Source organism: Bos indicus x Bos taurus, unplaced genomic scaffold (genome assembly GCF_003369695.1).
Source record: "Bos indicus x Bos taurus breed Angus x Brahman F1 hybrid unplaced genomic scaffold, Bos_hybrid_MaternalHap_v2.0 tig00003275_arrow_arrow_obj, whole genome shotgun sequence".
Taxonomy (NCBI): domain Eukaryota; kingdom Metazoa; phylum Chordata; class Mammalia; order Artiodactyla; family Bovidae; genus Bos; species Bos indicus x Bos taurus.
The window spans coordinates 34,524-48,425 of record NW_020867636.1 but is presented as its reverse complement, the minus strand read 5'-3'; the positions used below and the strand labels follow the sequence as shown (position 1 = coordinate 48,425).

The 13,902-nt window shown below is 41.7% G+C and overlaps 1 protein-coding gene across 4 annotated transcripts; it reads right to left on the bottom strand.

The window, feature by feature from the left end:
* Nucleotides 1–12,172: 12,172 nt before the first annotated feature.
* LOC113888944 (28S ribosomal protein S18c, mitochondrial-like) lies at nucleotides 12,173–12,919 on the bottom strand. 4 transcript variants are annotated; one of them, XM_027535885.1, is made up of 2 exons: nucleotides 12,539–12,919; nucleotides 12,173–12,480 (listed from the first exon to the last, which is right to left on the bottom strand). In XM_027535885.1, exons 1-2 carry the CDS (start codon nucleotides 12,769–12,771, stop codon nucleotides 12,261–12,263), a joined length of 453 nt encoding a protein of 150 aa, XP_027391686.1. In that variant the 5' UTR covers nucleotides 12,772–12,919; the 3' UTR covers nucleotides 12,173–12,260. The 4 variants fall into 4 exon arrangements, with proteins under 4 accessions (XP_027391686.1, XP_027391688.1, XP_027391689.1 ...); XM_027535887.1 differs by having other exon boundaries at nucleotides 12,173–12,477; nucleotides 12,620–12,911; XM_027535888.1 differs by having other exon boundaries at nucleotides 12,288–12,535; nucleotides 12,620–12,885.
* Between the last annotated feature and the right edge of the window lie 983 nt (nucleotides 12,920–13,902).

Sequence of the window (13,902 nt, the reverse complement as noted above, 5' to 3'; positions counted from 1 at the left end):
GACCCAGCCACCCCACTACTGGGCATATGCCCTGAAAAAACCAGAATTCAAAAAGACACATGTACCTCAGTGCTCATTGCAGCACTATTTACAATAGCCAGGACATGTGCTTCCAGAGGGGCCATGGTGCCTGCCTCTGTTTGATGTCTTGGTGTCTCACAATTTTGGGGTGTCTTATTCTCTTCCCCCACAAGTTCATGAGCTCCTGGAGGGGATGGACTGTGTCTTTCTGTCATCAGTGGAGAGCCCCACCCAGGACTTGTGGTTATGAATGCTTGTTGAATGAATGTTCAAACCCAGTCTGATTGACCCACAGTGTTTAAAAGGGTGACAGGAAGCCTCTGCTTAGTTGGAAGAGTGAAGCAGTGATGAAGTGTGTGGTCCTGGTGTCGGGACGGAGCCCTCGAGGTGGACTTGGATATCGATGCTTCTTTTAAAACCTATTCCGTTCTCTCTTTTCCAGGAAGGAAATTTCCAAGATTCTGAAAAGTTCCTACCTTAGGGGCATGAATTTGGCATCATTTTTCGCTGTGAGCAAAATCATGATTTTTGTCACCTTCATCACCAATGAGCTCCTTGACAACCTGATCACAGCCAGCCAAGTGTTTGTGGTGGTGATGCTGTTTGAGGCTCTGCGGTTCTCGAGCACCCTCTACTTCCCCATGGCTGTTGAGAAGGTGTCAGAGGCCGTTGTCAGCATCCGAAGAATCAAGGTTTGGGGACAAATAACTTTTTAAAGTTATAGGCAGATTTTACCTAAAATAGCTCCTTTATGTGGTCTCACTGTGTGCCAGTTAGGTGATAGTTAACTCTCCCAGTGCCAAAGCTGGCAGACTTCCCAGAATGTTGTAGGTACTCTCTTTTATTAGGTAGAGTGTGTTACAGATATCCTAAGACTGGTTCTCATGTAGGGCCAGTAGTATATATAGATAGCAGTGGCACAGGGCTCTTGTGTAGTGATGCCTGCAAAGTGACTAAAATGTCTAAAAGCAGGAGAAGCAAGCAGATTGCATCTCCTGTGCTGACTCCGATGACTAGGCAGTGACTGCACAGTCCTGGGGTACAGAGTTCCTCTCTGGGCTGGGAGGGGAGGAACTTGCTGAAAGCTCCATGCTGCTTGGACAGGAAGAGTGGCCTCAGATTCACTTAATTCTCTGTGTTCAAAAATGAGTTCTTTCCTCCACAGATGTTTTGCTTGTTGGTGTCTGAACCTGCCTTTTGTTTCTGCCTTTTCATCCCTGCACCCTTTTAATTACTGCTTAATCCTCTCTCTAACTGCCCTCTGCTTTTCAAATTTGTAATTCCCACCATTATGTGAACTAAGAACTTCTACATGCATGAAATGGATTTAGAAAGGCATAGGAACCAGAGATCAAATTGCTAACATCCATTGGATCATAGGAAAAGCAAGATAATTCCAGAAAAGCATCTACTTCTCCTTCATTGAATACACTAAAGTCTTTGACTGTGTGGATCACAATGAACTGTGGAAAATTCTGAACGAGATGGGAATACCAGACCATCTTACCTGTCTCCTGAGAAAACTGTATTCAGGTCAAGAAACAACAGTTAGAACTGTTGCTGGAACAGGAATGGAACAAAGACTGGTTTCAAATTGGTAAAGGAGTATGTTAAGGCTGTATATTGTCACCTTCTCTCAAGGCTCAGTCAATAAAGAATCTGCCTGCAATGCAGGAAGCCAGGGTTTGATCTCTGTGTTGGGAAGATCCCCTGGAGAAGGGCCTGACAACCCACTCCAGTGTTCTTGCCTGGAGAATTGCCATGGACAGAGGAGCCTGGAGGGCTACAATCCATAGGGTCCCTAAGAGTTGGACACGACCAAAGCAACTAAGCACAGCACAGCACATCAAGACTGTTTATTGTCACCTTGCTTATTTAACTTATATTCAGAGTATATCATGTGAAATGCCAGGCTGGATGACGCTCAAGCTGGAATCAAGATTGCCAGGAGAAATATCAATAACCTCAGATATGCAGATGATACCACTTTAATGGCAGAAAGTGAAGACAACTAAAAACCTTTGATGATTCAGAAAACTAAACTCATGACATCTGGTCCCATCACTTCATTGCAACATATGGGAAAACAACGGAAGCAGTGACAGATTTTATTTCCTTGGGCTCTAAAATCACTGTAGATGGTGACTGCAGCCATGAAATTAAAAGACACTTGCTCCTTGGAAGAAAAGCTGTGACAAACCTAGACAGCATTATTAAAAACCAGAGACATTACTTTGCTGACAGAAGTCCGTATAGTCAAAGCTATAATTTTTTCAATAGTAATGGACAGATGTGAGAGTTGGACCATAAAGAAGACTGAGTGCCAAATAATTGATGCTTTGGAATTGTGGTACTGGAGAAGACTCTTGAGAGTCCCTTGGGCTGCAAAGATTTCAAACCAGTCAACCCTAAAGGAAATCAAATCCCAGGTACTCAGTGGAAGGACTGATGCTGATGCTGAAGCTGAAGCTCCAATACTTGGCCACCTAATGCTTAGAGCCGACTCACTGGAAAAGACCCTGATGCTTTTTGAAGATTGAAGGCAGGAGGAGGCAGCAACAGAGGATGAGATGGTTAGATAACGTCACTGACTCAGTCAGCATGAATTTGAGCAAACTCTTGGAGATAGTAAAGGACAGGGGAGCCTGGCGCGCTGCAGTCCATGGGGCTGCAAAGAGTTAGACACTACTTGATGACTGAACTGCAACAAATGTAGTATATTATATGATTTTATTAATATATACCATGAGGTGTAATAACAGTAAATATTATTCCATATGTTATTTAGTATGTTCTGATGTGAACTAATACTTTAAGTACAGTTGGTAAAACATTATTTAGATTGTACAAAGGTTTTTATTGCAAATCCCAGGAAAGCAGTTGTTTTTATTTGTGCTTTCTTCCACAGTTTAACAATCTGTTTTTTTGTTTGTTTGTTTTGTTTTCTGTAGAATTTTCTATTGCTTGATGAGATACCAGAGCTCCATCCTCAGCAGCCATCGGATGGTGAAAGGATGGTGGACATGCAAGATTTCACTGCTTTTTGGGATGAGGTAACAAGTCCTCCATTCCAGGATTCTGACTTCTAACAGGCAACTGTGACATGGATTTACTGGAGAATTTTTAGATTTTATGTGTGGTGTAAACTGTGACTTGCTCATTTACTGAAAGTATGTTTTAAAAATTCTCAAAATTGGGACTAAAGTTGTATCTAATGGAGATTAAGTATAAAATCAACCTAAGGCCTTTGACTTATTGCTTGCTCTCTATCTCATTTTCAAGAGAGTTTTCAAAGTATTAGCACCTTTTGAACTTAAAGTACATACATTTGTAATGTTCGCATTTATAGGAATGGACAGAAAATGCTGCAGTGTGGAATGGGTTAATTGCACAACTGGTTGTTTAAGAGGCTTTGGGGAGTTAGTGTACAATTTTGCCTTGATTATCAGACCACATTATTAAACATAGAGTGAAGCTGTGATCTGGATTTTGGCTGAGGTAGGGTGGGGGCTCCCCCATCCTGAGCTTCTGGATGATTCTGTACACTTTGTTGGCAGCCAGGGGCAGGAGGAGACAGCAGGTGGGCATAATGAGCACCAGTGATTCCCAGTTAAAGGATTGCACTTGATGACAAGTTGACAGAGTTGTTGACAAGATGATGACAAGCTGTTGGTTTCCAACACTTGGTTTATTTGTTAGTTGCAGGCAAAGAGAAAAAACAACCGGGTCTGGTCTCAAGAAGCTGTCAGTATTGCATACCCAGTGCAGCCCCTTTACCAACGGAAATGCTCCCCTCACCCCAGGTTTCATGGTCCTCTGTGCTCACCCTCCTGCATCAGTGTGGATTAGTCAGGAAAACTCAATCCCACAATGGGAGAGGGAGTTCCATGCAGGGAGTTAGTTACGTAGGTGATAAAAGAGGGAGGAAAAATTAGAAAGGGTTAAACAGTGGTGCATGAGACAACCCAGAGATTAGCAATGGCAGGAAGCTGCCCTCACGTCCAGCGCTGGAGGGACTCAGGGAGGTGGCACCTCCACCACAGGGTCCACCTTCCAGAGCAGAGCCCAGGAGCCGGGCTGTCAGAGTGGGGACCACAGAACATGGGTCCTAACTGTAGACTCACCCTGTCTTTCATGCCTGTGACTCTGTGGTGCCTCCTGCATTGTGTTCACCTGCTTCTGACTCAGCACCTGCCTTCCCCACCATCAACACAGTGGTTTGTTCCCAGATACATGAAACCACATCCCTGCACCTTCTGTCCATGGAAACTCACACACGGTGCCTGACCTTCCCTGATGGTTTCTCCTACCTTAATATAGTAGATTTATCTCCTGCTTGGTGTTTCTCGGCATAGTGCTCTTGAAGCATTTATAGAAAGCACCACTAAAATTCCATTTTAAAGGCTACTCTATGTGAATGCTAACACATCCTTTATATGACTCATTAGCAGATTTCTTTTTTTCCCAGTAAACACATAGATTTATTTTATCATTTATTTATTTTTTGTAGATTTATTTTAAATCAGTTTGATATATGATGCAGATTGGTTCTGTAGTTTTTAATGAACTGAAATAAAAGTATCTATATACAACAGTATCTGCCTGTGCAACAGATATCTGTAAGGTAAAATAAAGGATTTTAGTTGTACTACAGTCTATGTGAAAAAATCAGGTGAAAAATCTGAAAAGGTTTCTATATACCTTCTAGAGTAAAAAAAAAATCAAATTATTAATAACTCAAGGTACTAAACTGCTAAAGGAAGAGGAGCAAGGCCTTGAGGCTTTTCTTGTACACTCTAATTCCATATTATGGTTTTGTCAGAGCAGCATTCAGAATTACAGGAGAGGCTTCATCAGTTACATTTTCACAGAAATAGCTACAGTGTTAACATTACTATGTGGCAAGGTGTTCCTGTCTACCTAAATGACAATGATGCCATTGCAGCTAATATTTACCACTTTGGGAGAAGGGAAATTCTATGTATTCTCAACTGAATCTTGTATCTTATAGCACTCACTTAAATCTAACACTCATCGCACTATTGTGAGGTACCTAGCTGCTAAGTTGCTTCAGTCGTGTCCGACTCGGTGTGACCCCAGAGACAGCAGCCCACCAGGCTCCCTGTTACTACTGACGGAAACACAAAAATGTAAGCCTGCCTTTCCCCAGAAACCTCTGAAGCCAGAGATTTTAAACAATTAAGGCCCTTGAAAACACTAGGGATATGTACAGATTTGCAACAAAAAGAAACTCTAGCTGTACCAGCAAGTAATGAAGAAATAGTAAATCTTCATTTTATGAACCTTTAATTATCTAAATGTAAGGAAATTTGGCTTAAGAAATGGACAAAAGCAATTTGTCATTTCTTACCATAAAATATTGAAAACCAAGTGCTAAATTCAACCACTATAGATTAAAGAAACTAAAACAAAAAAGCCTTAGTAATTGGAGCCTTAATGAGCAAAAGCTCATTTTAAATTGGTTTGAGCCCTTGAACTAATCCTGTGTGTCAAAGTCAGGGAAGAGGGATCCCTCTAAACCTGAAAAAACTAGTGCTTTATAAGGAAACTAAAGAAATGAAAGTATGCATGTTATCACATCACAGGAATTGAAACTGGTAAAGGATGGGAGAGAAGAAAGAAAAAGTATGATCTGTTTACCCAGGGCAATCATCATTAAAAATCCACAGTAATCTGACCAACTTAATTTTTTCTGAAATTACACTGCTCACATTTACTGTGTTAAAACTTAAAATGATTGTCTAATTAAACAGTAAATGATTCTAAAACAACTTCTTTCTTGCCTCATAGAAGTTACTTTTCAAGAAAGCTTGGTGGAAATCTTTTTAAGGCACAACAGTGTTAGGATAATTTTTTAAAGTACAGAGGAAAATAAACTTAAATCAACTTTATACTTTTTATTAGCCATAAGAAAACTTTTGGGTGGTTCAATAGATGAAGGCTTTTGACTTTGCATAAAATCGTTTAAGTCACTTGGGTTTTGAATAAAATAGGGATGTTTTCAATTAAATGCTAACACTTAAGTATCTTAAAGCAGGTTTTTTACTGCCCACATCAACAGTTACATCCTCAGACCAACTTTTTCCTTCTTTAATGTGAAATATCGAATCACCAAAATTTTAGGTTAAGTTTACCTTTCAGGCTGTCTTTAAGGCACTGTTTTTTAATTTCTCAAACATATAAGGTGCTTTACAAGTATGAACAATATGCTGCTATACTTTACTATTTTTCTTGTTTCTATGTAGAATAACTGTTATTAAGCACAGAATTTTGCTCTAAGGCTACTAAATTTATAAATCTATTCCACTTTGGAAATGATAGCCAACAATGCACCTGATTGATGCTGCTTCAGCATATTCTTCTGAATTCTGGTCACTAAACTACATCCTGAGTTCACATAAAAATAACGCAGCTTTCAGGCTTTAAAATGACAACATTTAAACTGTCAAGAGAGTCATGAGGTTGTTTGCACAGGACAGTGTTTTCCATCGCTTACAGAGTCACAGCTGACACGTCAAGAAGAGAGAACCAGTACCACAGCAGCAGTCATTTAAGGTAAAAGAAGACACAAGGATTCATGCAGAATGTTTTAAATATTCCCTTGAACAAAGTGATTTAACTGATTCTTCTTCAAGGGTGATGCTCATATGGGAACAATTAAGGGTAGTAGAATAACATCTTCCACATGGGACATATTGAAATAAAATATTGTTTCAGTTAGTTACACACCAGTCCTTGTTAATTTAGCAGGTCTGTTTTCACAGTGTAGTAGTTTTGTTTTTTAGATCTGTAGAATTTATAGAGAAAGAAAATGACACCCTGCACACCCAAGATGAAGACATTTCCTCCCAAGAAACTGGATGTGTCAAAGGCAGACTTTGGCACAGGTTGGGAGGTCAGAGTTACAGTGGCGTTAGTTGTACTTGACGTGGTCGCTGTGGTGGGAGCTGAGGAAGGGAAGGCAGAGTTGTGGTTTTAGAATTGGTTGGCGATGCTTGGCAGTGGGCACAGAACAGAATTCAGCACCTGGCAGTCACTAATGTTGAGTTATCTGAACAGTAGCTTTTACCTTTCATTTTTTCCCAAAGAAGTTAGTATTAGCAACCTTAGCATCAAAACAGGAAACACAGCTATTGTGGTTTCCCAGATTTCTGGTGCTGAAGAGGTGCCTCTGAGGAGTGGCGGTACTGGGGCTCTCGTGGTGATGCTCAGTAAAGCCGGGCTGTAGTCACGTCAGGGCCAGGGGGGTGCCCTGAGCCGGTCATCACACAGGGTGTGGCCAGGCAGCCTGCAGCCCAGGGCAGCGGGTGGGAGAGCCTGGACATGGCGTCCTCCATGCAGAAGTTCAAGTGGACCTGGGGCGCCCAACGCTGTCTGTCCTTCTGTCCCCTGCACCCTCCCCCCACAGTGTGTGCAGGTATCCACTGAATTGCTTTTGTGTCAAACTATGCAGCATTTTAAAATGAACTATCTTGTTCTTTTAAGAGCTTAATAACATGGTCACAGACTTCTGTGTAAATTGCACTGTAGTCCAGAACACCCTGTTCTGTGGCCCTGACCTTGCCTATGGAAGGACTGTGCCCCTTGCTGGGGTCATTAGTAATTAGGGCTGTCAGGTTAGGTCATGGGTGAGAGAGCCCTCAGAGGGGAAGGGGAAGACATTGGGGTTTTGGAGAGAAGCTGAGTCTGAATGAAGCCCCTGCTGGGCTGGGAGGCAGGAGACAGATGTGAGCTCTGTAACCTGTTCCCCTAGACAGCCAGTTGGGCAGGTGGGGGCAGGTCTCAGGGACCCAGGTCTCATTCATGGAATGATGGAACTTGATCTCAATCTTTATGCTTTAAAATAAATAGTCCCAGGACTTCTCTGGTGGCCCAGTGGTTAAGAATCCACCTTCCAGTGCAGGGGATGTGGGTTCCACCCCTGGTGAAGAAATAAGATCTCACGTGCTATGGAGTAATTAAGCCCACACACTGCAACAAAGACCCAGAGCAGCCAAAATAAGAAAAATGGTCCTGTGGGAGCCTGCGGATCTCATGGGACCGGGATTTCAAATTGCGTCTGCACAGAGTCCAGGTTCAGATGATAATCCTTGAGTCAGTGTCCCCCAACCTGGATAACCAGTGGGGGAGGGTACCCAGCAGCCAACGACTGTTGAGTGCTGCCCGCTTCTGGTCACCGCGGAGCAGTGCCGGATCCTGAAGCCTGAACAGGGAGGGAACCCTGTCTGGCCCTGACAGATGGTTCAATTCAGTTGAGTCGCTCAGTTGTGTCCAACTCTTTGCGACCCCATGGACTGCAGCACACCAGGCTTCCCTGTCCATCACCAACTTCCAGAGCTTACTCAACCTCATGTCTATCGAGTCAGTGATGCCATCCAACCATCTCATCCTCTGTTATCCCCCTTCTCCTCCCACCTTCAATCTTTCCCAGCATCAGGGTCTTTTCAAATGATTCATTTCTTTGCATCAGGTGGCCAAACTATTGGAGTTTCAGCTTCAGCATCACTCCTTCCAGTGAATATTCAGGGCTGATTTCCTTTAGGATGGACTGGTTGGATCTCCGTGCTGTCCAAGGGACTCTCAAGAGTCTTCTCCAACACCACAGTTCAAAAGCATCAATTCTTTGGCGTTCAGCTTTCTTTGTAGTCCAACTCTCACATCCATACATGACTCCTGGAAAAATCATAGCTTTGACTAGATGGACCTTTGTTGGTAAAATAATGTCTCTGATTTTTAATATGCTGTGTAGGTTGGTCATAGCTTTTCTTCGAAGGAGCAAGCATCTTTTAATTTCATGGCTGCAGTCACCATCTGCAGTGATTTTGGAGCTCCAAAAATAAAGTCTGTCACTGTTTCCATTGTTTCCCATCTATTTCCCATGAAGTGATGGGGCCAGATGCCATGATCTTAGTTTTCTGAATGTTGAGTTTTAAGCCAGCTTTTTCCACTCTCCTCTTTCACTTTCATCAAGAGGCTCTTTAGTTCTTCTTCACTTTCTGCCATAAGGGTGGTGTCATCTGCATATCTGAGGTTATTGATATTTTTCCCGGCAGTCTTGATTCCAGTTTGTGCTTCATCCAGCCTGGCATTTCGCTTGAAATGACAGACTGATGGGCTGCAATAGGAAGCTGATGTTTGTAGGTGGTTCACTATTTTGTAGTCATAACTGAGTGAAAAGTAGTAAAATAGGAATCCCAAGCGTCAGGCAGGAAGAAAGGAGTGGAGAAGGTTAAAAAGCTTAAAAAATATTTCTCCTGTATTAATATCTAGCTTCTTGTTGATAATTTGTCATTCCCGAAATCTGAAGCTATTTTTTTTAGTGATGAAAAATCATTGTCATTATTTTAGTATGTGAATGTTGTATAATCAGTTCAGTTCTTTCCAGAAAATATTTTCAGTTTGAAGATTATCCAGATTTTTAATCCAGACTCTGTGCTTTTAGTCTTTAGGGCATTTTACTTAATCAGGTGTAACCACTATTTTTTTTTTTCTTGACACAGCAGTTAAAGGCAATTTTATTAACACTTTGAATATGTAGACACACACACACACACACCCTTAAGTCTACCAGGAATACAACCTGTGATTGGCTTGATGAGTACTTTGTTCTTCTCCCTCACATTGGAATGAGTATACCTTCATGTTTTATGTTTTTCTTATAGTACAAGTACTTTATTGCTCCTATTTAGCCAGGACAGGTAATGCATGTAAGACGTAGGAAACTGAGGCTTTATCACTTTATCCCATAATGTCATAATTAATTTCTTTATTCCCCAATTTTTGTTGTTGGTGGTGCTACATTAGAGCTCTCATTAAATGAGAGCTTTGACTGTTACTTATAAGAATTAATTTACCAAGAGAGTGACTTCTTCATATAAAGTGCCCCTTTGCTTGCTGAGCATTACTGAGATTCATTCTATATCTAATGAAAATGGATTGTGGAGATTTCAAATTATTTATTGAAGGGCTAGGCACACCAGGTACTTATGCTGCCACCTTGTGGATTAATGAGATAGACAGTTAAAACCAAGGGTCATGATGAAAACTTGAAAAGGAAGTGAAAGTGTTAGCCTTTCAGTTGTGTCCAACTTTTTGTGACCCCACCGACTATAGCCCGCCAGGCTCCTCTGTCCCTGATATTCTCCAGGCAAGAATACTGGAATAGGTTTCCATTCTCTTCTCCAGGGGATCTTTCCGACCCAGGGATCGAATCCAGATCTCCTACATTGCAGGCAGATTCTTTACAATCTGAGCCACATGATTAAAAACCTCCCACACTGAATATTGTATTAAGTACATTATTTTAATAAACTAGTGTGCATCCTTCAGTTTGCATTTCAGGCAGGTGCTTTGTCATCTCTGCTATTTAAAATCTGTGGGTGTCTAGAGCTGTGTCCGGAAATCTGGTAAAAGAAGGAGCCTTCCTAAAGGCAGCTAAAACTTCTCCAACACCCTAAAGAGATAGGATTGGATGAAAAGGCCTCTTGGGCATAGTATATTGAAACAGGAAGGAGAAAAATGTTGGTTAATGTTAGCATATCAATAACTATTACATTATTTTCTCTGTTTTCTAAAGTAAGGTATGTGTTACTTTATTGAAATGGGTACATTTTTATAAACTTTGATTTGCAGGAATCAGAAACCCCAACTCTACGAGGCCTTTCCTTTACTGTCAGACCCGGTGAACTGTTAGCTGTGGTTGGACCTGTGGGAGCAGGAAAGGTAAGTTGTGATGCCCTTGATGCAACACCACAGGCCCTGTTAAATTCTCAAGAGTGGAACCCGGAGCTGAGTGTGACACAGTTTGAATTGGCTGTATCTAGAATGGTGTTTCTCTAGGTGTGTTCCATGCAATATTAGTTTTGTGAGAAGGTTTCATGGCCACATAAACCTGGATAAATGCACACTGTATTTTCCTTATTGGTGCTTCATGTTGCACAGTTGGGAACTGGTGTCAGGAATTTGGACGTCTCAGTGAAGGAGATTATTTATGTGACAGCTGTTCAGGTTGGATAGCGACAATGGGGGCTTCTTTTTGTCACGGTGACCCCTCCAGGAATTCTGGAGGTGGTAAAAGCTCTTCTGGGAAGCTCTGAGCATTTCCTCATGTGACTTGACTTGGTCCCATCAGTGCACATGTACTGAAGGTGCAGCCACTTGCTGGAGATAAAGGTACAGACTTGAGCAAGATCCCAACTCTGCCTTTCAGAGGCAACCAAGTTTCAGGGCAAGACAGATACACAGGCAGGTTATTTCAGCCCAGTGTGGTGAGTACTCTGATGGTGTGGACACGGATATGTCATTTCTGTGTGTTACAGGAGATTTGAAGGGCATGTGTAGTTACACTTAGTGTTCTGTGTTTTGTATGACAAAATATAGGAACCTAAATGTGGGATGTGTACAGGAGAGGGTGATGATTTCCTCCATGAAGGGCTTTTAAAATGTTTATTGTTTTTAATTGGAGAATAATCGCTTTACAATATTGTGTTGGTTTCTGCCATACATCAACATGAATCAACAGCCATAGGTATACAGATGTTTCCTCTCTCTTGAATCTCTTTCCCACCTCTCACCCTGTCCTACCACCCTAGGTTGTTGCAGAGCACAGGATTTGAGCTCCCTGGGCATGATGGACTTCTATTGTTCAAATACAACTAGCTCAGAGTTCTTTTAAATAATAATCTTTGGATATATTCTTCACACAAAGCTTTAAGTTTTTTTAAAAAATATATTTTAAAATTTACTTGGTTGCATTGGGTCTTGGTTGAAGTGCATGGGGTCTCTAATTGTGGCATGTGGGCTGAGTTTCCCTGGGGCATGTGGGATCTTAGTTCCCTGACCAGGGGACCAGGGATCTGACCAGAGCCTCTGTCATTGGAAGGTGGATTCTTCTTCTTCTTTTTTTTTTTTTCAGTGTTTATATTCTGAATGTAGTTATTATTTTTTTAACTTTTTATTTTATACTGGGTTGTAGCCAGTTAACAATGTTCTGATAGTTTCAGGTGAACAGTGAAGGGTGTATGTCAGCCATGCATATACATGTATCCATTCTTCCCCAAACTCCCCTCCCATCCAGACTGCCATGTAACATTGAATAGAGTTCCATGAGCGATAGAGTAGGTCCCTGCTGGTGATCCATTTCAAATACAGCAGTGTGTACCTGTCCACCTGAACTCCCAAACTGTGCCTTCCGCCCATCCTGGAAGGCGGATTCTTAATCACTGGACCACCATGGAAATCCCCACATAACTTTTTTCTTGTTGCAAATTACGTTTATTGATGATAACTTTATATAATTTACTCCCTATATTTGATGTTACAAACTTTAGGGTCTTTGAGATAGGCAGGATCCTTGTATGTAATTGGCATAAACCCCGAAATTTGAGCTCTCTTAATTGCTTTTGTGATTTCTTTTTGTTTGTTCCCACAAAGACCTGTTATATGCCTTCCATAAATGCATCCAGTAAATGGAGAAATAAACTGGGATAAAAGCTGTAGATTCTTATGATCTACACATTTTTCATACAAGATACATTTTTTCAGAGGCTCCTTATAAGGATTTTCCATTGGGATAGGCAGGTCCCTGTTGCTGGTTACCTGTTTATATTGTGAACAACTTCTCCACAGCACTGCATGAATCCCAGGATTTATGAGGCAGACAACAGCTGTTGTAAAACGTGTCAACTTTCTCTTCCCTAGCCCACTGCAAAGAGCTACCATAGCAGCCATGGTTCCTTGCTCCTCTCCTCCCCACACTGCTTTTTAAGAAAAAGTATTTGTCAAGTAAAAGATACCCAGATGCAAGAACAACTGCATTAAACATCAGATACAGAAAGTACACATCATGCTGGTCTGCTCTGCTAGTGAAAGATGTTAAACATTCTTAGTCTTTGCTGAGTAGAGCACTTCATTTGGGGGAAACTCTGGCAGAGTGGATTGTTACAGTATTAACATTCCTTACCAACCTTTAGTCTACGTTGACCAATAGTGCTGTTTTCCACTTTTTCCTGCAACTTCCAGAGCTGTACTTTATCCTGTTCTGATATCATTGATCAAGCACCAGGGTGGGGGCCGCTGTGCTGTGGGGCATGTTCCATCCTGAGTGCTGCCTGTTCATACGTGTGTGTTGCCTTCTGTTTCAGTCCTCACTATTACGTGCTGTGCTGGGGGAGCTGCCCCCCAGACAGGGGAAGGTCAGCGTGCACGGGAGGATCGCATATGTTTCTCAGCAGCCCTGGGTGTTTCCAGGAACTGTGAGGAGTAACATTTTATTTGGGAAGAAATATGAAAAAGACCGATACGAAAAAGTAATAAGGGCTTGTGCTTTGGAAGAGGTAAGTAATGACTCTTGAGTTGCATGTACTCAAATTTCAAATAATGATAATATTGGTTTAAGCTCTAAGATTTGTTGAAAGTTCTTTTTATTTGATTTTGAAAGGTCTTTTATTTGTTGCTTTAAGCTGGACTTCTGCTTAAGTATGCAGTCATATGCGTTGTTGTTTTAATTCTGGTGTGATAATGATGGTCACAGAATGCCTTTGTTTCATTTAGTGGTTTCATTCACTTTTAGATTCTTTTTTTAATGGACAATTAACAAAAATTTGTAAGAATAGAGAGCACTGTGTAATGAACCCTCATGTTCCTACCTCCAGGTTCAGCTGGGTCAGCTGAACCTGGTCACCAGGTCAGCTGGTGGCCAGTCTTGCTGGGTCTTTACCCTTGCCCTATGCCACCCCTCCACCCAACACCCCGTGCCATCCCCTGGTATTCCAAAGCAGATACTAGACCTCAGGTTAGTTCATCTGTAGACATTGTTGTTCAGTCACTAAGTCCTGTCCAGCTGTTTTTGACCCTGTGGAG

Bases quoted from the DNA above. Each gene is read 5' to 3' on its own strand.
- LOC113888944 (XM_027535885.1), bottom strand. From the start codon at position 12,771: ATGGCTGCTATGGTAGCTCTTTGCAGTGGGCTAGGGAAGAGAAAGTTG. The intron at 12,481-12,538 runs ACAGCTTTTATC...GGAAGGCATATA, and splicing joins TGTGTAGATCATAAGAATCT to ACAGGTCTTTGTGGGAACAA.